We start from the raw sequence: 22,573 nt of genomic DNA on the forward strand, positions 1-22,573 counted from the left end.
GTAGAAATAAAAAGTAAGATAGTATGAAGAAGTCCAGACATATAATACTTATATGTTAATGAAATAAACTCACCACTTAAGAAAGGTATTATAAGATTAGACATAAAGAAAATTTAGCTATATGTTCTTTACAAGAAATATATCCACAGCATGAAGTTGTAAAGGTGTTCAGAACAGGCCTCCCCAAAATGTGCTACTTGGTATGTGAATTATTTTGAGCTGAAGGCAGTTGGGATCCTGCAGGCTCATGAGAAACTTTTACCTCTTCCTTAAAGAATTTAAATTAGGGGCTTTGCCCATAACAAGAGTTATTACCAGAGATAACTTTTTATAGCCTATCTATATTGCAAGGCAAACTTCCGGTTACTGCACATCTGCCCCTCTTACTGTCCTGCTAATGACGTTCCTCCCCTCTGGAGCTCCCGAGGAACCTTACCTCATAATGTGAATGTCATATAATACCTCGCTTTCTGTCTTTGTATCTGTCATGTATGTGGGGTTCCCATATGTATGTATGTAATTAAATTTGATTATTTTCTCTTATTAACAAGTCTCATTTAGATTTAATTATAAGATCAGCCAAAAGAACCTTAAAGGGTAGAGAAAAGTTTTCTTCTGCCCCCACAGTTGAAGTAATAGAAAGGAAAAAGATAATGGCAGGCAAAAGAAAGCAAAAGAAAGTAAAAGAAAAGAAAGCAAAAGAAAGTTATTATAACAGAATGAATATCAAACATGATTGGCTTAAAGAAAAACTGCATTATTAGCATTCAAGAAGACTATTACATAATGATCAAAGGTTCAACTTACCAGAAGAATGTAATCTAAACTTATATGAAGCAAGCAGAACAACCTTGAAGCAGATTCAGCCAAATTTATATAATTAATATTATTGGGGGGAAGAAATGGAGAAACCCAACATTATAGGAAGATATTGTAACATGTATTCCAGTTATTGGTTAGAAATTTCAACGAATAACAAAGTCAATGCAGTAGTCATCTCTAGAACTCTATACTCATCATTAAAGGATGCATGTTCTTTTCAGGCTCATGAATCAGTTGAAGCAGATTGATTACATAGTAGATCATAAAATGAGGCTTAATAAATCTCAGTGAGTTCGTATCTTACCAATTACATTTTCTGGCCAGAAATAAAACAATGTTATCTGCAATTACCAAGTTATTAGAAATAATAAGCCTTCTGCTGTGGCTGCCATTGAGGAACAGCAGTCATGGCTCTCTACTACCTCACGGCCATGGGCCTCAACAAGGGCCACAAAATGACAACGTGCAGGAGCTGAGGCACAGCCACTGCCATGAGCGCCTCACCCAGCATAGCAAGATTGTGTGGGACATGATCTGAGAGATGTGTGGCTTTGCCCTCTGTGAACAGTATGGTATGGAGCTACTCAGGGTCTCTAAGGTCAAGAAGGCCCTGAAATTCATCATAAAAGGGTGGGGACACACATCCATGCCAAGAGGAAGAGAAAGGAGCCAAGTAATGTTCTTGCAGCCATGAGGAAGGCAGCTGCCAAGAAAGACTGAGCCCCATGCCCTCTGTGTAATAAAACCTGTTCAGAAAAATAAAAGAAGAAATAATAAGAGAGTTTGGCAAACTGATTGGCTATGAAATCAGTTGCTTTTCTATACACCAGTAGCAAACACAAAATATTGTTTAAAAAAGACATCATCCACTTACAGAAGTAACAAAGGCCATAAGGTACTTAAGAATAAATACAACAAAGTATGTGCAAGACCTTTTTACAGGAAATTATAAATAAATTGAGACACACCCATGTTCAGTGGTAGCCTTAGTTTCATAAAGATGTCAGTTCTCCCTTCATGGTTTTATATACATTTTAATACAATTATTTACTACATATGTAATTGAAATAAAGGTTCAGGAACAGGATGGGGAAATATTTAAAAGCCATTTCAGTAATTCAGGTAAGAAGCTGAGACCTGAACTAGAAGAGTAACAATGAGAATTGACACATGAATGCAAGAATAATAATATCTGCTTAATCTGTCAATTTTCTGAAAGTGGAGTCTAGGAATCAGATGAATATGATGCATTATGACTAAGTTGATATGTCTCAGGAATGCAAAGATGAATTAAGACCAAAATATCTATTGGTAATAATATCCTACTTAATAAACATAGAAATAATATCTAAATACATGCTGGAAAGCTTTTGATGAAATTCAACCTATTTTTTTTCATTAAAATCTTTCAGAAGATAGAAAGATACTGCCTAATATGATAAATATCATTTAAAGCAGAAAATTAACAATCATATTGAATGGTAATATTTACTGTGTTAATTCCCCTTATAATCAGAAATACAGCATGGCTCCCCACAATAACCGTTACTCTTAAACACATTGTTTTGAAACTTGAGCCTAATAATACCTAAACAATAAAACAGAGTCAATTGAAAAGAAGACAAAAACTGTCATTATTTGCAAGTAACGTAACCGTCTACTAAGAAAAGCTCTAAAATTGACAAGAGTGCTGTAAAAGTGCTAACAGGTGGTTGGACAAAAGATAAAAATCCTAAAATAAATACTTTAGCACTAACAACAATCCAGGCACTCTTTTAGTCACTACAAGGGTCCCACAAATGGGTAATGTGACCTGACCAGCCATTGGAAGATATGTTGCAATCTCTTCCTATAATGTTGGGTTTCTCAATTTCTCCCCAATAAAATCTTAATTAAACAAATTTGGCTTAGCCCTGGCTGGTGTAGCTCAGTGGATTGAGCTCTGGCCTGTGAACCAAAGGGCTGCCATTTCAATTCCCAGTCAGGGCACATGCCTGGGTTGCGGGCCAGGTCCCCATTTGGGAGTACATGAGAGATAACCACATGTTGATGTTTCTCTCCCTGTCTTTCTCCTTCCCCTCCCCTCTCTCTGAAAATAAGTAAATAAAATAAAAAATAAATTGGCTTAATCTATTGATACTTCCTGGTAAACTGAACCTCTTAACATTATGTACTGAATAATAGTCCTCTCCATTGGTAACACATTTTTTCTTTAAGCCTATCGTGTTTGGGGACCTTACATTTATTTATTAATTAAGCTATTAAAACACAAATTTTATTTAAAAATATTTTTAGGTTTTATTTATTTATTTTTAGAGAAAGAGGAAGGGGAGAAAAGAGAAACATCAGTTCGGTGTGTCTTGCATGCCCCTGACCTGGAGTCGAATGTGTAAACCTCTGCTTTGTGGGACGATGCCCAACCAACTGAGCCATACCAGTCAGAGCAAGAAAACATAAATTTTAAAAGTAGGAGGGTACTAAATAGGTGTTTGATAAGTGACATGAGAAGGTCACTTCTGGTAGAATATAAATAAAAATAAAGTAAATTAGCACTTTTATTTCAAGGGTTTCACTTAATACTTCTTTGACTCGCTAATTCTCCCTGTAGAAATTTTTTCAAAGGAACTAATCAAGGTACTTGGACAGATATCTGTATGTGGAGATATTTGTTACAGCATTGTGTATAGCAGCAAATACCGGAAATAATCTAAATATTCATCAAAATCATATTGGTGGGGGAAAAACTAGAGCATTTTTAGAATAGAGAATAGTAGGGATTGACTAAAAAGTGTCTTGGAAAAGTGGAAAGTATTCATCATGGAGTATTTATGTGATAACAGATTACAAAACAATTTGTAAATAAACTTACTTTTTCCCCCCCTCCAAAATGGGAAGAAAGAGCAGGAGAGAAATAAATCTGTTAATTTGAATACGTAAAAATTTTACCAGTGGTTATATCTGGATAGTACATTTTTTTAGCTTCTCTGATTTTTTAAAAATATTATAACAGGCCCTGGCTGGTGTACCTCAGTGGACTGAGCACGGGCTGTGAACCAAAGGGTCACTGGTTTGATTCCCAGTCAGGGCATATGCCTGGGTGGTGGGCCAGGTTCCCAGTGGGGGCCATGTGAGAGGCATTGTAGTACATTGATGTTTCTCTCCCTTTCATTCCCCTTCCCTTCCCCTCTCTCTAAAAATAAAGAAATAAAATATTTAAAAAATATTATTATAACAGGCAAGTGTTATACTTGTTCAGGTATACTTGGTATACTTGGTCAGGTCAAGGTCAGTAGTAATGAGTGTGTGTTTGTAAGTGGCAGAATTACAGTTTGACCTAGCTCTGTTTCACTGTAAAACCTGTGCTTATTAAGGGGCAGACAAAGAAGATTAAAAGTAGCTAGAGACAGACTACTTTTTGTTGAAAAGAAGTTTGGTGAAGAGAAAAGGAGTGTGTGTATGTATGTGTGTAATTAGAGTTAACTTCTACAACTGTGCAGCCCAGCATCACTGAACTGTCTGTCTGTTCGCCATCTTCCTTTCACAGCTAAGCTTCTTCTTTTTACATGTTTTCTCTGTAAAAATAAACTCTTACACATGAGTAAAGTGGAAATGAAGTGATTCTCTTCCCCTTTCCTTGACTATCCCAGTTTTCTTCCTGAACAGGTTATAAGCAGAGCAAACACTGTTGAGGGCCCATACACAAATGGGATCACATTATGCATGTGGTTCTATAGTTCACTTTTAGGAAACATTACCCAGACATTACTTTATGCCATTGTGTACAGACCCTGTGCAATACTGCTACATTAGTCCTCCTAAGCTATAGCCTATACACCATGGGACTTGCCTGCTTAAAAATCTCCCATTATTTTACATCATCTTTTGAATGAATGCATATTCCTCAGTCTAGTATTCAAGAACTTCCGGTATGAACCAAGTTAATATTTCAACTTGATCTTCCACAATCTTATACTTGTCCCAAGCCCCAACCAGCTTCACTACTCATTGATGATCCTGTCTGTCTTTGTTCATAATGTTTCTTGTGACTAAAATTTCTCTCATGTTACTCATCTTTTTGTGTCCAAATGTATCTTTCCTTCTTGCTATGTTTTCTGCTTTTTCTGCAGAAATACTCATACAGTTTGGGGGGGCTGAGAGTATGTCTTATTCAGCATTGTATATTCAAAGCTTTTTATTATTCATAGTTTATAGTAAATGTTCAGTGAATGTTTGTTGTTTGCTTGTTATTTACTCATTCAGCTGAGAGACGAAGATGATTTGAGTCGAGTTAACTTCCTGTCCTCTAAGCCCATCCTCATAGCAGTCTATTCTGGTCCCAGCCAGGCTATATTCTCTTCAACATTTAAATTACTCGAAGTACCTTGACTTGGCTTGTGTTGTTACCCAAGTTGTCTTTATAGTTATCTTAATAGATTGTATGCTCCTTAAGAACCAGGGCTATGTTTGCTTAATTTCTTGTTCTTGTAGTGACTAGCATAATGCCTGTGTATGCCTGTATACTGTAAGCACTCAGGAAATGTTAATTAAATAGAACTGAATTAATTGGAAAGAAAAAAGCCCAATAAAATCCTGAAATTGGCATTTTCTAGGAAGTCGGTGATCATTCTGCAGTGTAAGTCCATATCTGTAAAGATGGCTCTGGAATGATTGAGCCAAGGGCTCAGATTTAAGGCGTTAATAAATGGCTGCTGTTTTCAGACCCAAACCACTATTTAAGTGATAAAGCTGCATAAGAATAATTTATTATTTTTCTCATAGCAACTCTGTATCATTTTTAATTCACTCATGAAGAAGCAAAGGATAGAGAAAGTTTGTGACTCAATCATAGTTAAACAGGAAAACATCAGTGATATAAGAACTGAAAGACTGTACTGTTAAAAATATACTGACATAATTATCAAATGTAGTATTGATAACGTCAACCTGAAATTTAGTGATTGTACCCAAGAACCCTTTAGTTCTTTTAATAGAAATCTAAAAATATTTGTCATCTGTGAATCCAAGCTTTATGGAGTACACAGTGAATTGATAACAGAGCAAAGAGGCTGCCAGGAGACTTGAATTCTGGCCCCAGTGTTTCTGACTTTGAGCAGTTCAGCCTGTCTGTGCTTTGTTTTCTCTTGTGTCAAATGAGCAGGTCAGACGAGGACTTTAATTTTTTTTTTTTATCTTCACCCAAGTACTTTTTTTTTATTGCCTTTAGAGAGAGGAAGGAAGAGAAAAAGAGAAAGAAACATCGATTGGTTGCCTTCTTATACACACCCTGATGGAGGGAGGGTGTTGAACCCTCAAACTCGATTGTGCCCTGACTAGGATTCAAACTCACCACATTTGGCTTACAGGATGGCTCTCTAACCAACTGAGCCATACCAGCCAGGGTTAGGCAAGAACTTTTTAGAGGACTTGAGTCACTTCAGAGTTCTGAGTCTATAAATTAGATAGAACTTTTAATTTTCCAGAAAGACAAAGTTGGAAACTGGTTTCTTTCATTTAGTGTATTTAATTTCCTTCTTTTAGTATTTCTTGCTCCCTGTTTTCTGTATTGCTGAACTCGCTTTCCACTTCTTTTCCTTTAATAGAGGAGAGAGAAAAGTGTGGTGTCATTCTGTTGTGATTTGTAATTGAAGTTGATTTCACAGTGCTTGCTTAGGTTCAGACTTAAATTATGTTGTAATATTAAGAAATATTTCAAGGCTTTATGGTTTTGTGATGGTGTTAGTTAATAAGAAACTTTAGATCCAATATATTATATAGGTCTTTGCTTGGAGATCCACAGACACAGTTAATTAAATCCATTAACTACAAAATTGGAGTTATGTGAAATGTGAATATATTTTATTTTACTCTTAAGAATGTAGGAACAAAGTCATTTTCATGAATCAGTCCTTTCTCCATTCTTATCAATATTTTATTGGTTAGTCCTTCTAATTGCTGGTTTAAACTCCTTTAAAACGTATCTAAAATGACCCTGGCCAGGTGGCTCAGTTGGTTGGAGCATCATCCTGTACACCAAGAGAATGCAGGTTCGATCCCTGGTTGAGGCGCATATGAGGGGTAACCAATCATTGTTTCCCTTTCTCTCTCTCTCCTTCCCACCCCTCCCCCATCTCGCTCTGAAATCAATAAACATGTCCTTGGGTGAGGATTTTTAAAGAAAAGATCTAAAATGATATTTTAGAAAAATATTTTATGACATGGAAAAATATTAAGTGGAATAAGCAGGTTATAGAAAAATGTTTTGCCTTTTAAAAATTGATATGTACCTACAGAAAAGGACTTTAATTATATAACAAAAAGTTAAGTGTTTATCCGTGGATGGTGAGATTTTATTTTTCTTTTTGTTTTCCTGCATTTTCCTTTTTTCCCCCTATAATGAACATGTATTATTTTGGTAATCAAAAAAAAGATAATTATGTAGGGAAGCACAACATCTCCCTTCATGGGCTTCCATGCCTTTACTTTTTCCCTTTGTATCTTGCTTCCTGCAAACGCTCCGTGGTTCTGTGCAGCCCACCAAGTAAGATTCCCACCCTGCCTGGCCCACAGGAGCCTTCACAACATGGCTTCAGCCTCCCTTTCCATTTCATCACTGCTCTTCCCTCTCTACACAGTTTCTCACAAATCCTTGTATATGTTGTATAGTTTATATTAAGTCTTTCAGTTCCTGAAGACAAAATTCTTTTAGAATCACCTTTAAGTCTTCACTCTAGTATCTCAGGAAAGCTACCACTTCTCACCACCTCCACTGCTGCCACCCGGCCCTCTGGATTATTGTGACCAGCCCTAACTGCTTTCCTGTTTCTGTCCTGACCTCCACATGGCAGCCAGAGATTTCCCTTTAAAATGTCAGTTAGACCTTGTCATTCTTCTGCTGAAAATCCTCCTCATCTCACTCAGAGTAAAACCCAAAGTCCTTTCTTACAAGGGCCCAAGAGCCCTATGCAAGCCCCATGTTCCTTTTCTTACTTTACTTTTCTATATAATTGTACTATACTGATTTTTCCTTTTTTCTTTTTGTCATTCTCCTTTCAGCCTTTCTGAAGTCTTCCTTTTCTTGTTCCTTATCCTTATCAATTGTCTTTGCTGGTTCCTTCCCTGCCTCTTACATAGGAGTATCCCATAGGGCCTTGTCCTTAGCTCTCTTCTTGGCTTGCTCTGAATCCCCTCCCCCCCATGACTGCATCTGTCCCATGCTTTTAACTACTGTTTTTGCACTGTTAACTCTCAAATCTGTACCTTTTGCCCAGCTTTTTTCTTGAGCTTCAGATTTGATTTCCATCTCTCTCTCAGACGTGTCCTACTTGATACCCTGTGACACATATTCAAAAGCAGACAAAGTATTAACAACCCTCCCCCCCCCCCGCCCCAACAACACAACATAACAATAACAATTGCTTCTGCACAACTCCTTGCCTTGGTCAGTGTCCCACCTTGTTATTTAAGGCAGCCTCTTGACGAGTCATTCTCAACTGCTCCCTCTGCTTTAGCACTGCCATGTCTGAGGACACTTCTCTCTCACATTGCTCTTTTGAATCCATTCCCTTTTATCAGTTTTCATTGCTCCTGCCATAGTTTAGATCTTCATTCTGCCTCCACCTTTTTAAAAAAAGATTTTATTTATTTATTTTTAGAGAGAGGGGAAAGGAGGAGAAAGAGAGGGAGAGAAACATGATATGTGAGAGAAATAGCGATTGGTTGCCTCTCACGCCCCCAACTGGGGACCTGGCCCACAACCCAGGCATGTGCCCTCACTAGGAATCAAACTGGCATCCTTTTGGTCCACAGATCAGCGCTCAGTCCACTGAACCACACCAGCCAAGGCAATAGCACTTCCTTAAAGCATGTACTCTGAGCCAGAGTGAATGAGTTCTAATTTTGGATCTCCTACTAGTCATGTGACTTTAGTCAAGTTTCAAAACTTCTCTGTGTCTCAATTTCCTCACAGGTAAAATAGAGATAAGTTTTAGGAGGTTTAAATGATTTAACATACATAAGGTGCTTAGAATATTGCCTGACACATTGTTTGTTATTTGTACTGTTATAGTACTGCCTAGCTGACTTCTGTACCTCTGGTCTCTTCCCCTCCTACAACATTTACTACCCTGCCAGAGTCGGCTTTCAAAAATGGACATCTGATCACATGCCCCCTTTTAAAAAATTTCTGTGGCTTTTCCAAACTGCTTATATTCAGCTCATCTCCATTGACCCTTTTCTCTCACTCTGTTACAGCTATTTTAAATAATTGGCAGTTTTCCAAATAAACTGTGATCTTGAATGCCATGCCATCCTTGCACATGTTATTTCTATTGCTTGAAGTCAAGTCCTTCCTTTCCTGTTATTATCTACAAATCTGTAATGATCCTTCAAGACCATGTTTATTTTATATCATTATTTTTATTTTGCTTTACTTTTTTTGCATTCAGTTCTCACTTTTTGATAATCAAATTCATCAGTTAACCAATCATAGTCAACTGTCATTGCAAGCCAAGTATAATTATGCTTTGGAAGATATGAGACAAGTATAACTTGCTCTTAAGGAACATATAATCTAGTAGGAGAACAAGACAAACTTGAAATATTAAGGGACCATTTCTGAGAATCCTAAGTAGAGAACACCTAAGTAAGCAGGGGCAGCATTTCAGAGAAGAACAAAATCACTGCTCACGGATAGGGGAGAGTAGAGCTGTTAGGGTAGTTATAGAGGCTTAATGGGAAAGTAGGATTTAAATTTGGGCTTGGAAGGATGGTACAATTTGCATAGGTGGGGGGAGGGAGGGGATGGCCATTGTGGCCCAGGGAACAGAAAGTGCAGAGGTGGTTGTTGTCAAGTTGCTAAGTGGGGAGGGCCTGATGAGAAAATGTGCGTATTGAAGAGTGCTGGGGTCATGAGGCTGCCCCAGTAGATGCTAGGACAGACAGCAGGTTGCCACTGGGATCTCCAGGGCAGAGAGCATCCCGAGGAACTGGTTTATTGTAATGTTCTATCCCATGCCAAGCTGTGCTGCAGTCCAAGGCAAAGAAGCTTATATTTCTGATCCCATCTTCATTCAGAATTTTGATATTGTGTTCAATGTGGATTTTTTTGCATTAATTTTGATTTTTTTTAATATCACATTAAGCCATGATTTATCTTGGTTGCTGTATTTTTAGACACCCCTTTTGTGCCTTAATTCCAATCCTGTGTTCTATTTCTAAAGTTTGGTGGAGGGGACATGGGTATTTATTTAATTATTATTAATTATGGTTTACTCATTTATAAATATTCTTTGGTTAGCAGACAGCAGTTGATAAAAATAATTAAGATAAATTAACATTTTAAGATTAACTTGGAACTTCGGAACCTGAAAACCATGAAGGGGAAAAGAATAGTTCTGGACTCCTGAGTCAATCCAGGGAAGAATGACTCCCTCCCGCTGTAGCAGATACAGTGCAAACAGAAAAGAGTGATTTTGCCCACATCTAAGGGAGTGAGCGATAACCGGGGACAGGGGTCCCAGAGGCTGTTGTTCACTTGGAGAGAGGCCTTGAGCAACTCAGCTGCTGTAGCAAGAGCAACTGCTGGAGGCAAGCTCCCGCCAGTGGGCTACACAAGGTGGATGGGCCCACATCTCACATAAACAAACCCACCCAGCCCTGCTTAAGAAGAAGCCACTCACTGCTTGCCACAGGGCCGTGGTCTAGGAAGCAATGGGAGATTTTGTGAACTCTATAGATGTCTCAGTGCTACTGGAATCCAAGAAAAGTGGTGGTGTTTGACACCGAGGGTGTTTACTAATACATCTAAAAATGTAAAACCTAGACACTGTGAAATCTACTGTTTGTTAACACATTAGTGACTTACTAAAAGATGATTTTGAGCCAGGGAAATCAATTAGCATGCAGCACAAATCTCAAAAAAGGCCAAGGGAAAGGTTGAAAGGTGCAGGTTACTCCCTTTGCTTGTCCCCATGTACACTGGTCTGTCATTTGATGTGACCTTCCGGTCAGTGCCAACATTCAGTGAGAGCTGTTTGAGGCTCAGGGTGGACATTTTGGCACAATATGTAAAAGCCACAGGCTAAATTTTATCATCAAATGAGTGGGTGGTCACAGAAGATGGCTGCTTACTGAGGCCTAGGACCAACATCTGCTCCGCCACAGACTTGCTGGGATAGTGACTCCTACTGTTGGCACTACTGGCAAAGCAGTTCTTCAGAGTTGAAGAATAGAAGAGAGTTTTCCAGACCAAAAAAAAAAAAAAACAGCTGAAGAAATTCATTATCGCTAGACTGGCCTTACAAGAAATATAAAAGGAATTCTCCAAGCTGTTAAGCAAACACCCGAACAGAGTGCAAACTTCTGGTGCAAGAATCGCTTGTGGTGGAGATACCGAATGAGGGGCCATCATTGAGATAGAGCTCATCCACTGCAGAACCTGTAGTGCTTACCGCCACCTGAAGTGAGTCCATAAGGGGAATCAGTCATGAAGTTTTGGATTCTGGACTGGATGAACTAATAAAGCACTTCCTTTTAGGCAACTCTGTTGAGCCTGGCTTATTGAGCTCTCTTTTAAAAATTATAAACTTCCATGTTTCTTCAAGACCACATTTAAACCTCCTGTGGAAACCTCTCCCTCTCCCTGTTCAGCTGACACTCCCTTAACGTTCACTGTCATGTTTCGCAGTTATTTGTGTCCATGTTGGTCTTCTTCACAAGGCTGCAGTCTGTGTGATGGAAGGGACTGTAGCCTTTTATTCCTCCTCTTCTTATGCAGGGCCTTGTACAGTGATTGGCCCAGAGCAGATGCTTCATAAATGTTGAATTAGTAATCAGGGGTTCAGGAGTTTACTAAGATTTCTATATTCCTTTCTTAAATGTTTCCAGGCTACAGGAATTAGTTGATCGAGTGCTGGAACGTTTTCAGGCATCCGGATTAATAGTAAAAGAGTGGAATAGTGTGAAACTCCATGCTACCGTCATGAATACTCTATTCAGGAAAGACCCCAATGGTAAGTCCTCCATACAGATATAGCACAGTCTGCGATTAGTAAGGCTGAATGATCTCATCCCGGGAGTTTTGAATAGAATGGGCTATCAAAGACTTTCTGCTATATCATCTTTTTTTCTTTTTATCTGTTAGCTTGTTTTAATGAGCACAGTGGAAGTGTGCAGGGACATATCTAGTATGAGAAGGGCATACCAAATCTTATTGCTGTCACATATGCAGTTGACAGATTTAGCAAATAAAAATACAGGGTGCCCAGGTAAATTTGGGATAATAATTAATGATTTTAATATAAGTATGTCCTATGTAATAGTTGTTGGCTTAGTTTAAAAAGTAAAAAGAAGGAAGATTAGTTAGTAAAAGAAAATGTTAGACCAGTGGTTCTTAACTAGGGGCAATTTCACCCCCCAGAAGATATTTAGGATTTTCTGGGGGCATTTTTGGTTGTCCCAGGGGCTAGAGATGGGTTTCTAGTGGGCAGAGGCCAGGGGCGCTGCTTAGCCCTCTATAACACACAGTGTTAAACCCCTACAGCAAAAAATTATTCAGTCCAAAAGGTCAATAGCACCAAGGTCAAGAAACCTTGTGTTAAAGTAATAATTTTCTTCCCTTATGGAATCTGAGCCTTCATATAAAAATGCCTTATTTTAGAGGCATGGATACATGGAGCAGACTGACAGCTGTCAGAGGGGAGTGGGGGCCTGGATGAAAGAAGGTCAAGGGGTTAGCTGAAGAACGTGTATGCTTAACCCGCAGACACTGAGAACAGTGTGGTGAGGGCCAGAGGGAAGGGGTGGGGGCTGGTGGAGGTGGGCAAAGCAGGGTGAGGGTGGAATGGGGACATCTGTTATTGTGTCAACAATAAAAAGTTAAAAAAAAATTTAAATACCTACATTTCAAAAAGGATAATGATCTACATTTCAAAAAGGATCTTCTTTTTGTTCTATCCCCACTCCCCAAGTGAAAGCTTTTCTACACATTCAGCATCTGTTTTTTTGATCAAGAGCCACAAATTCAAGTTATATGCAGCTTCTCTTTCAAAGACCTATTGTTTAAAATTTACCAGCACCAACATCCCATATTTAGTTTGGGTTTTTTTGCCTCAATAACTTCTTTATTTTGATTTTCAATTAATCACTTGTGGACAACTTTGGAAGTGGTAAGAAATGACTTACAGATATACTTAAAAATACTGAGTTGACAGCTGAAGTGAATGATATGTTTCTTAGGACAGTTCTCATTTTGTCATTTGCTACATTTAAACTCAAGGTCCTTATTTATACCTCATCTCTTTCCTGAGCTGTAGAAGCAGTAACTGGGGAATTGAGAAATGAGTAACAGTTAATCTCCATTTCCACTTCTCTGCAAGCTTCATTTGGAGAAATGAGCCCCAGAAAATAGAAAGTGAACAGAATTGAATCAATATAAAGGGACCCCAAAATAGACAGATGGAACCGACTTTTTAGGTTAGAAAACACTCCCAAAGACCTGTTTCTAATCAGAATTGCCATCTGCAGAAACGCAGTGAGTAGGTAGTTATGAAGACAAAACAATGAACCATGGTCGGACTGGGTTCTGGGTCCAGCTTCCCAAATAACCAAAATTATAATTCAGAAACATCAAATAAGTGCTTATGTGTAGGGAAAAAATGTAGCAGTAGACAAAATACCTATATGTATTATATATTTTTATGTATATTTAAATTTTAAAATAGTTATGGTAGTAATAAAATAAAAATGTTTAGAACCAGAAGAAATCATATAGAGATCTAATTAGTCTAATTGCCCCAGAGCAGCAGTTCTCAACCTTGTTCATCTCATGGCACACATAGATAAACTAGTTACTAAAATTCTGTGGCACACCAAAAAATATATTTTTACCAATCTGACAAAAAATAAGTATAATTTTGATTCATTCACACTGGACAGCTCTTGTTGTGTTGGCTGTTGTCATTTTTTTCTTTGACAGTTTAAGAGAAGAGAGGTCAGTGCCCTGACTACATAGTCAGGTATTGCATGTGCTAAAACTTCTTGCAGCACACTGGTTGAAAATCACTGGCCCCAGAATATAAATAAGAAAATTTGTCAATAACCATTGCCATTGTGCATTGGTATTAAAGGAATCTTGGTATTAATTTGGAGAAGTGTTTCTGGGATTTTTTTTTTTGAGGAGCTGTTTGTCTATATATACTCTTACATGTCTGCTTCACTATTATTTTTCTCACATTCCTCAGTTTTCCAAGACTCATGGTATAAAACTGGTAGCAGATATATTACATAATCTTAATTCTGTCTCTTTAAAGGGCACCTGTTTTGATGGTAACAACATCTGTGGTGTTGCAGTATCACTCCCCTACAAATTTAATAAGTTTCTTTGCATGATCATCTAAATTCAAACTGGAAAGTTTAACCCTTAAGGTTACTAATGTGCTTTGAAATTTCAAATTACAACTGATGATGTTTCTGATGAAACATCATCAGTTGTGTAAATTTCAATTGGAAAATGCTTCTGGCATTTCTTATTACTGTCTAGTTCTGCTGGCCACTCAAGTGCAGAAATCTTTAAGAGCTTCACAGTGCATTTTGATTGTTATAGGAGCCAAATGCAGAAAATTGGGGCTCTTTAAAAGTTCTAGATTTCTCTCCTTTGCTATGGGCACCCCCCTTTCTGTGGGATAACCCCTTTGAACAGGAAGAGGTATTGCAGAGGGTTTTTAAAAAAGATTTGATTTTAGAGAGAGGAGAAGGGAGGGAGAAAGAGGAGAAAGAGTGCTTCTCTCACACACCCCAGTAGGGGATCGGCCTGTAACCCAGACATGTGCCCCAATCAATTTGGAACCGGCAACTTTGCTCTTTGCAAGGTGATAACCAACCAACTGATCCATGCTGGTCAGGATAGTATTGCAGAGAGTTGAAATGCTGCTACAACAGGGTAAACACTAGGCCAGTCCTAGGAGGCAATGCCTTTCTTCTGGGTGGCTTTTCAGATCTGGATGTTCTCTCTGTTGTACACGGGCTTGGTTTTGGGGCTTCAGGGCCAGCCAGGTTGGGGGGGCAGGTGGCTGCCATGGCTGGGAAGATGGCAAGCCAGGGAGAACAAGCCCCATATTTATGTTTTATTTCCTTTGTTGGGACCCTGACCTTGGTTTTAGAAAGTAAGGGTTTAGAGAGGATTCCATCAGGACTCAAACCCATAAACTATTTGTAGATTTATAGTTTAGGACAGTTTTTATGTTCTTTTTGTCAAAGTACATTCTTTTATTTCTCTCAGATACACACCAAAGATCCCAACTGAAAATCATTTAAAATTGACCCCATTTGTTTAAAGCCATTGTAAGACTAAGAGATGTGCAGCTATCCAATTTTTAGTTCTGTTAACATTTTCAGATACTAGATTATATATTTTTTAAGACTTTTCTAAATAAATTACTATTTTACCTTTGGGAGCAGAGATCAAAAAGGTTCACATGGCTCAAGTTAAAAACCTGTAGACTTTTGTTTGGGTAGTTTATAGAATCTAAAGCTCTATTCTTGTTATTGTTCTGATAGATTACATTTCTTTCATTTGGATAGTAGTATTCCAGAAGAATATTTGGAATTACAGAAAAAATTTCTGGAATATTTAATATTTATTTATGATAATATAGTCTGCTTGTTGGGACCATTTAAAGGAATTTATGGTATTTGTTCTGGAAAGTCAATTTTAATTTTAGAAAATAGATCCCTGAGATACACATTTTTAAAAAAGATTTGTATTTATTTGCCCTGGCTAGTGTAGCTCAGTGGACTGAGTGCAGGCTGCGAATCAAAGCATCGCAGGTTCGATTCCCAGTCAGGGCACATGCATGGGTTGCAGGCCATGGCCCCCAGCAACAGCACATTGATATATCTCTCCCTTTCTCTCCCTCTCTCTCTCTCTCTCTCTCTCTCTCTCTCTCTCTCTCTCTCTCCCTCTCTTCCCTCTCTGAAAGTAAATAAATAAAATCTTAAAAAAAAGATTTATATTTATTTTTAGAGAGGGGAAGGGAGGGGGAAAGAGAGGGAAAGAAACATCAGTGTGTGGTTGCCTCTCACGCATTCCCAACTGGGGACCTGACCCACAACCCAGGCATGTGTCCTGACAGAGTTGAACCGGTGATGCTTTGGTTCACAGGCTGGCACTTGACCCACTGAGCCACACCATCCAGGGCTGGTGTACATTTTAACATTGTTATGTGAAGGCGGCCAAGTTTTAGAACTCTAGAATACACTCCAAATTTATTAGTTTAGAAGGTATATTTTATATAGTATCATCCAATAGAACTTTCTGTGATGGTAGAAATATTTTGTATCTATTATGTCCCATATGATAACCACTATCCACATATGGTTATTTAGCACTTGAAGGTGGCTAGTGAGACTGAGAAAGTGAACTTTTTAAAAAAATCCTCACCTGACGATATGTTTATTAATTTTAGAGAGAAAGGAAGTGGGGGTAGGGGGAGAGACAGATTGATCGGGTGCCTCCCTACATGCCTCAACCCAGGGATTGAACCCACAACCCTAGTATGTACCCTGGTTGAAGATAAAACCTGCAGCCTTTTGGTGTATGGGTGATGCCCAACCAACCGAGCCACCCTGCCAGGGCAGAAAGTGAACTTTTAATTTTATTTTATTTAAGCTTATAAAGGCAGACTGGTTCAAGAATGATTACATTTCAGCAGACTCAGGATGTATTTTTCAGACACTTTGTTGTTCCAGCTGAAGATGCAAGTTGCTTTTGAGATTTGGACCTTTAATATGATGTATGCTGATGGTTATTTTCTCTTTCTAGAATGGACTTCAGTGCAGCAGGGAATTAAACTGAAATCGTTAAATTCTTTCACTTAACACTTTAGAGAACATTGCTATCCAGCCTGTCTAAAGTTAGTGAATACTATGATAGTAAATTGTTAATACTGAAATAAATAAGTTTAAATAATCGCTCATGGCTGTGAACAGTATTTTGGACAGTGCAGGTACAGACAGTATTTTATTAGACATTTAATACTACCGACAGCATGTTCCACATCTGTCCTGGTCCTTACATCTTAGTTCAGAGCTCAACGACTGTACCACCCCCCCGCTAAAAAACACTTTTTAAAGATTTTATTTATTTTTAAAGAGTGGGGAAGGGAGGGAGAAGAGAGGGAGAGAAACATCAATCGGTTGCCTCTCTCACACCCCTAACTGGACACCTGGTCTGCAACCCAAGAATGTACCCAGACTGGGAATTGAACTGAGAACCTTTTGGTTTGCAGGCTGGTACTCAATCCACTGAGCTACACCAGCCAGGGCATCCCATTCCCCATTTTAACTAATCTCTTGACATAAAAGAGTTGAATTATAAAGGAATCTGTGTCTTCTAAATTGTGTGGATCCAGATTTATATTCAGTTAGTACTAGAGCTTCATATAAGAAAAAGGTTCTGTGTTCACTGTTCAGTGATCACTACCTACTTATGGATATTTTAAATACAACAGCTTTGAGATAGAATTTACATACTATATAATTTGCCCACCTAAAGAATATAATTCAGTGATTTTTTATGTACTCAGAGTTATGCAACCATTACCGCAATCAATATTAGAACATTTTCATCACCCCAGAAAGAAACCCCATACCTTTTGGCAGTGACTCCCATTCCCCCCATCCCTCCAGTCCTAGGCTCCCCCAGTCTACTTTCTGTTATATGAATTTGCTTTTTCTGGATATTTCATATAAATACAGTCATGTAATATGTGATCTTTCACTTAGCATAATGTTTGAAAGGTTCATTTATGTTATAACATGTATCATACTTTATTCTTTTTTTGTTGCTGAATAATATTCCATTGTGTGGCTACACTGATTGTACTTATCCAGCCATCAGTTGATGAACATTTATGTTGTTTCCCATTTTGGCTGTTGAGAATGATGCTGCTTGGAACATTTACACACAAGGTTTTGGGTGGGCGTGTGTTTCCATTTCTTTTGGGTCTGTACTTAAGAGTGAAATTGTTGGGTCAGGTGATAACTCTACGTTTAACTTTTTAAAGAACCTGCTAGACTGTTTTCCAAAGTGGCTTCACCTTTTTACCTTCCCACCAGCAGTGTATGAGGATTTTAATTTCTCTACATCTTTGCCAATACTTGCTATTATTTGTCTTTTTTGAGTATTGCCATTCTGTGGTGTGAAGTGGTATCTCATTGTAGTTTTAGTTATCATTTCCCTAAATACTAATGCCACTTACAGATTTTGAAACTGTCATTAAACATTTCAATCTTCAGATCAAAATTACTGCCTTTTTATTGATATTTATTTGATATGATTTACTTTAAAATTCCACATTTCCTATTAACAGGGTACCTTTTGTAAGTTGTAAGCTATCAGTGGAATTGGGATCTTTGATTAAGAGAATACTTCTCATTAGGAAAATGGAGTTAGCATTCTGAATATATTTTTTCAGTTCTGAGTTGGTAGTCTCCACACCTATATACAGTAAAAGACCATACTCAAAAGTGGAAATACAAATATTTTTGAGAGTGTTGGTGGGCAAGAAAGGGTTGATATTTTGGAAAATATGCTGTTAAAATTATTGAGGAGGCTTTGAATTTTCTATACCCTGTATACTTCTCTGTGTTGAATTTTTACATGAAAGGAACATACAATAAGTTTGTTTGTCTTCTTGCCTGTGATCCCTTTCCTTTGATATTCTTTAATTGCTATATTTTAAGGACATCTTTAGGGATAAGCAAGCTAAATTAACTCAAGGAGTTACGAGTGCAGCTTTGATGAGGCAAAGGTCATACACAGACTTGCTACATTTCTGTGTAGAATGTCTGTTAGGATGCCTTTGATTACAACTAAAGGGGCCTTCTCATTTAGGGAGAGTCCTTGAAACAACCCAAAGCATGGTTGCCAGCATTTTTCCACAAGTTGATGTGTGAACTTTTGTGTATTTTTACATATTTCAAAATACATGCAGCTCTATAAAATCTTGGGTTTTTAGACTGCAAGAAACCTTTGGAAATCACCTAGTCTTAACCTGTAACTTGTTTTTTTAATCTGTAACTTTGTAACTGAGGTGCATAGCAGAGACATAATATGGCTAAAAATACAGCTAAGTTACATAGTCAATGTACAATGAGTACTTGAACAATATTGAATGAATAAATATATATTGAATGAGTTGATGACAGAGCTGAGACTAGACACTGGGTCTCTTGACTCATACCCTGATGTTTTTTCCCTTCCTATTATGTCACTTTGCAGATAGTACTTGGAGATTTTTCTAGTTGTACCTATAGATATTCAAGAGAGCCTTGGCTAGTATGGCTCAGTGGGTTGAGCACCGGCCTGCAAACCAAAGGGTCACCGGCTCAATTCCCAGTCACAGCACATGCTTGGGTTGCAGGCCAGGTCCCCAGTAGAGGGTGCATGAGAGGCAACCACACACTGATGTTTCTCTTCCTCTCTTTCTCCTTCCCTTTACCTCTCTCTAAAAATAAATAAATAAAATCTGTAAAAAAAGAAAAAAAGCAATCCAAGAGAAAACAAGTAGATAAATAGTCCAAGCCTCTCTTCTGACATTTTCTTTGCAATATTTACAGCTGAAGGAAGGTACAATCTCTACACAGCGGATGGCAAATATATCTTCAAGGAAAGAGAATCATTTGATGGCAGAAACATTTTAAAGGTCAGTATGAAACAGAGTGAATTGGAAAGCCATTGGCACGTGTCCTAAGTAAGTGAGGAAAACAAGTCGTTCTCCTTTTAACAGTAAAGTATATTTTTCTTATCCTTCCCATGAGGCTCATAGACCGAAAGGGCCATTTAAAAAATTTTTAATGTCCTAAAAGAAAAAGGAAATTTTTTTGAGTCTGCTAAGGCTGTGGTACCTCTAAAGTATTTGAAATTGATGATGATTTAAGAAACAAGAATCCAACTATTTGGATCTATAGGAAAAGTTGATTTTTAACCTGGCGCATTTTACTCTGTATTTTATCTTTGGAGGTCTGAGTTTGCTTTTTTTTTTTTTTTTTTAGTGAAAAAGGAATTGTTTGTCTTGTTCTATTAGGTTTTCTCTTTCACAAAATGCTGTTCCAAAGTTGCTTCATAATCTATTTTTACTCAGGAGTAGCTTATGTCCTAAAAAGTAGACAATCCAGTTCTGACTGTTGAGGCTTTGCTTTCTCTGTGTTAAATTAATCCATGAAACTTAAATAAAAGGGGTTCTTCGGGATTGCATTTATCTTTCTCCCACAGACCACATTCTGTAATATCCACAATTTATGCCCTCTCTATCAGGTTAACATGCCCTTGTGTTTATGGGCAAAGAGAAACATAAGTTGATACCAATGGAGAAGTGTGATTCTGCATTTTACTTGTTCTGTAATGGCTTTAGGTCACACATTTGCAAGGCCATGGGTGTTTTTTTGGAGCTGGGAGAGGTAATGGGAGAGGGAGAGGAAGGGAGAGACAGAGAGAATGTGAATGCATATAATAACTTCAAAATTAGCTTTAGCTTTGGAAGTGCTTTTCTTCTTCCTTCCCTACCCCATCCTCTGTTCCCTTATCTTGTCCCTTAATAGTCTTGTTCAATGCCTGATGTGACCCTATTGCCTCTACTTAATGACATCACTCTTTAGCAGCTGCAAAGCCCAACAGGGCAGTGACAGCATTCACTTAGGCAGACACTGCAGCTCCCACATTAAGGCTATACTGAGTCCTTCTTTTCCTTTTATCTCTCTTCTTTTTGAATGTATGTGATATGAATGTGTTTCTTCCTCTGTCTCATTTCCTTGGGGCTTTTTCAATAGTATAATTAATTACTTTGCTTTTTTTGTTGCTGTTACTTGATTAAGAAGGAAAATAGACTGGGGAAAGAAATCTGTAGGAATGATTCAAATCATCTTGATTCTTTTGGAATTAGAAATAAAACCCAGGAGATGTGTTGATGGGAGGTGCTTTGGTATCTGTAAGAGGGAGGTGCCATCAGAGAACCTGTGTGTGAGGTGGCTGTGTGAATATTATGGATCTCTCACTTCATATTTAATTTCTCTCATTTTGTTATGTCATTTTTCCATTTAAAGATGCTTTGCCTTGAAATCTCCCTAACCACCCCTGTGATGGCATGAGTGTAGCTCCCTCTAGTGTTGACAAGGTCCTGCTATACCTGCATTTACAGCAGTATTACCCTTATTGGTCCACACCCAATCAGACTGTTAGAGTTGGGCCCTGCTTGGGTACTTGGAGATCATTTATTTATTCCAGTTCCACACTTCAATCTCTAAGGACACAAGATCCAACATGGTTAAAGTGATTTGTCAGAGTTTATCACTAGTTAGTAGTAGAGTCTGAATCACAACAAAAATTTAAAACTCACAAATTGAAATTGTTTCTTCTGCCTCCCTTAAAGATACTCAGTGTTTAGGTTGAGATTATTAGGTATTTGAAATTGGTCATATCTGCTTGAACTGTGATAATGTGTGATGAAAACTTGTTCTTTAAATGTTGGGGTACGTGGTGTGCCAGTTTGTCTAAGATTGTGGCTAATTAAGAATTGGACTTTTGAACTGATTTTAATGCTAACACCAACAGAAACACTTACTGTGTACCACCTGCCAAACCATGTGCCCTGCAGATAAAATAGTCATTATGATATAATCCCCATCTTCCAGGAGCTTCCTGTCTTTGAAGGAGTGTAGAAGGTTACTAGGCAGTTACAGGATGAGTATGGAGGAATACCTTGGAATACAGATCATCATAACAAAGCATCTTTTGGTATAGTTTCCAGTATTTTACTCTAGAAAATATAAAGATAACCTTTCAGTTGTGTTTAGTCAAAGGAATTAATTTTTCTTTGAAATAAAGGTGATATATGGCCTCCAGTAATTACCTGCGCCAAATGCACAAGAGGTAATTACTATATTTGTAAAGTAGTTATAGCAGCCCACCTTTTGGAATTATCATGAATGGACATGTCTTTGTCGAATAGAACATGAGAACTCATGGCTTCTTAAACTCTTAGGGAAAAAAGTTCTGAAAACCAGAAAAAATATACCTATATTTTTTGTACCAGATATTGCTATTATATTTAGAAAGGGGAAAAACTCAATTTCACTGACTTGGAATAAATAGAAAGGTTAACTGCATTGGTTGTTGAGGTTGAATTCAGTTGCAGTTAACTACTGTAGTTCATATGTGTGCAGCATATTAACAGCTACATAGGTCAAGGGCAGGGATGCTGGTGATGGGAAGCAGCCTTGGAAAAGAGTCAACTTCATTGCCATTCAAAGAGAAACAAAACAAGAAAGCAAGTCATTGCTCATTGCTGTAAGAATTTAATGAGTAACAACGAATTGAAATTCTCCTCCATGAAGAGAATTGGTCCTTTTGGCTCAATATAATATTATGTGTCTGGGTGCCTCAGTAAGAAAAAATTCTAAAAAGCTCTAGTGACTTAGAAGTGGAAGCCTCATTTTTCTTTTGTACAGCTCTTGTGAGAGTTGTTGCAGGTGTAATAAACTAGTATTTGGTTATTTCTAGTTAAAATAAGACTTTTCTTACCCTGAAAGGACTTCAAAAGAACTGAACACTAAAGAATCATTCTCTTGTGTTTTTCAAACCAGAAAAGGAAGAAACATATTTAGTTAGGGTGTTTTTTTCTTAATAGAAGACTAACAGATAACTCTGAAAGGAGGATGTTTGAGTATAAAAGACCTAAGCCAAAAAAATAAGGATAGT

General features: G+C 37.8%; 1 protein-coding gene and 2 pseudogenes across 6 annotated transcripts in view; 2 read left to right on the forward strand and 1 right to left on the reverse strand.

The window, feature by feature from the left end:
- The window catches only part of ASCC1 (activating signal cointegrator 1 complex subunit 1), a 128,704-nt gene that overhangs the window by 71,708 nt on the left and 34,423 nt on the right, over positions 1 to 22,573 (forward strand). For all 6 annotated transcript variants that reach the window (XR_006786039.1, XR_006786040.1, XM_045842017.1 and 3 more), the window contains exons 8-9: positions 11,707 to 11,831; positions 19,438 to 19,523. Coding sequence is in view for 4 of the 6 variants with exons in the window: in XM_045842017.1 (XP_045697973.1) it covers positions 11,707 to 11,831; positions 19,438 to 19,523 (211 nt within the window). In the remaining 2 variants the exon portion in view is untranslated. The remainder of the gene's footprint in view (positions 1 to 11,706; positions 11,832 to 19,437; positions 19,524 to 22,573) is intronic.
- Positions 1,230 to 1,542, forward strand: LOC123820905 (annotated as a pseudogene).
- Positions 13,912 to 14,895, reverse strand: LOC123821104 (annotated as a pseudogene).

The sequence above is a fragment of the Phyllostomus hastatus genome, unplaced genomic scaffold, assembly GCF_019186645.2.
Source record: "Phyllostomus hastatus isolate PE091 unplaced genomic scaffold, TTU_PhHast_1.1 phas_contig_38, whole genome shotgun sequence".
NCBI lineage: Eukaryota > Metazoa > Chordata > Mammalia > Chiroptera > Phyllostomidae > Phyllostomus > Phyllostomus hastatus.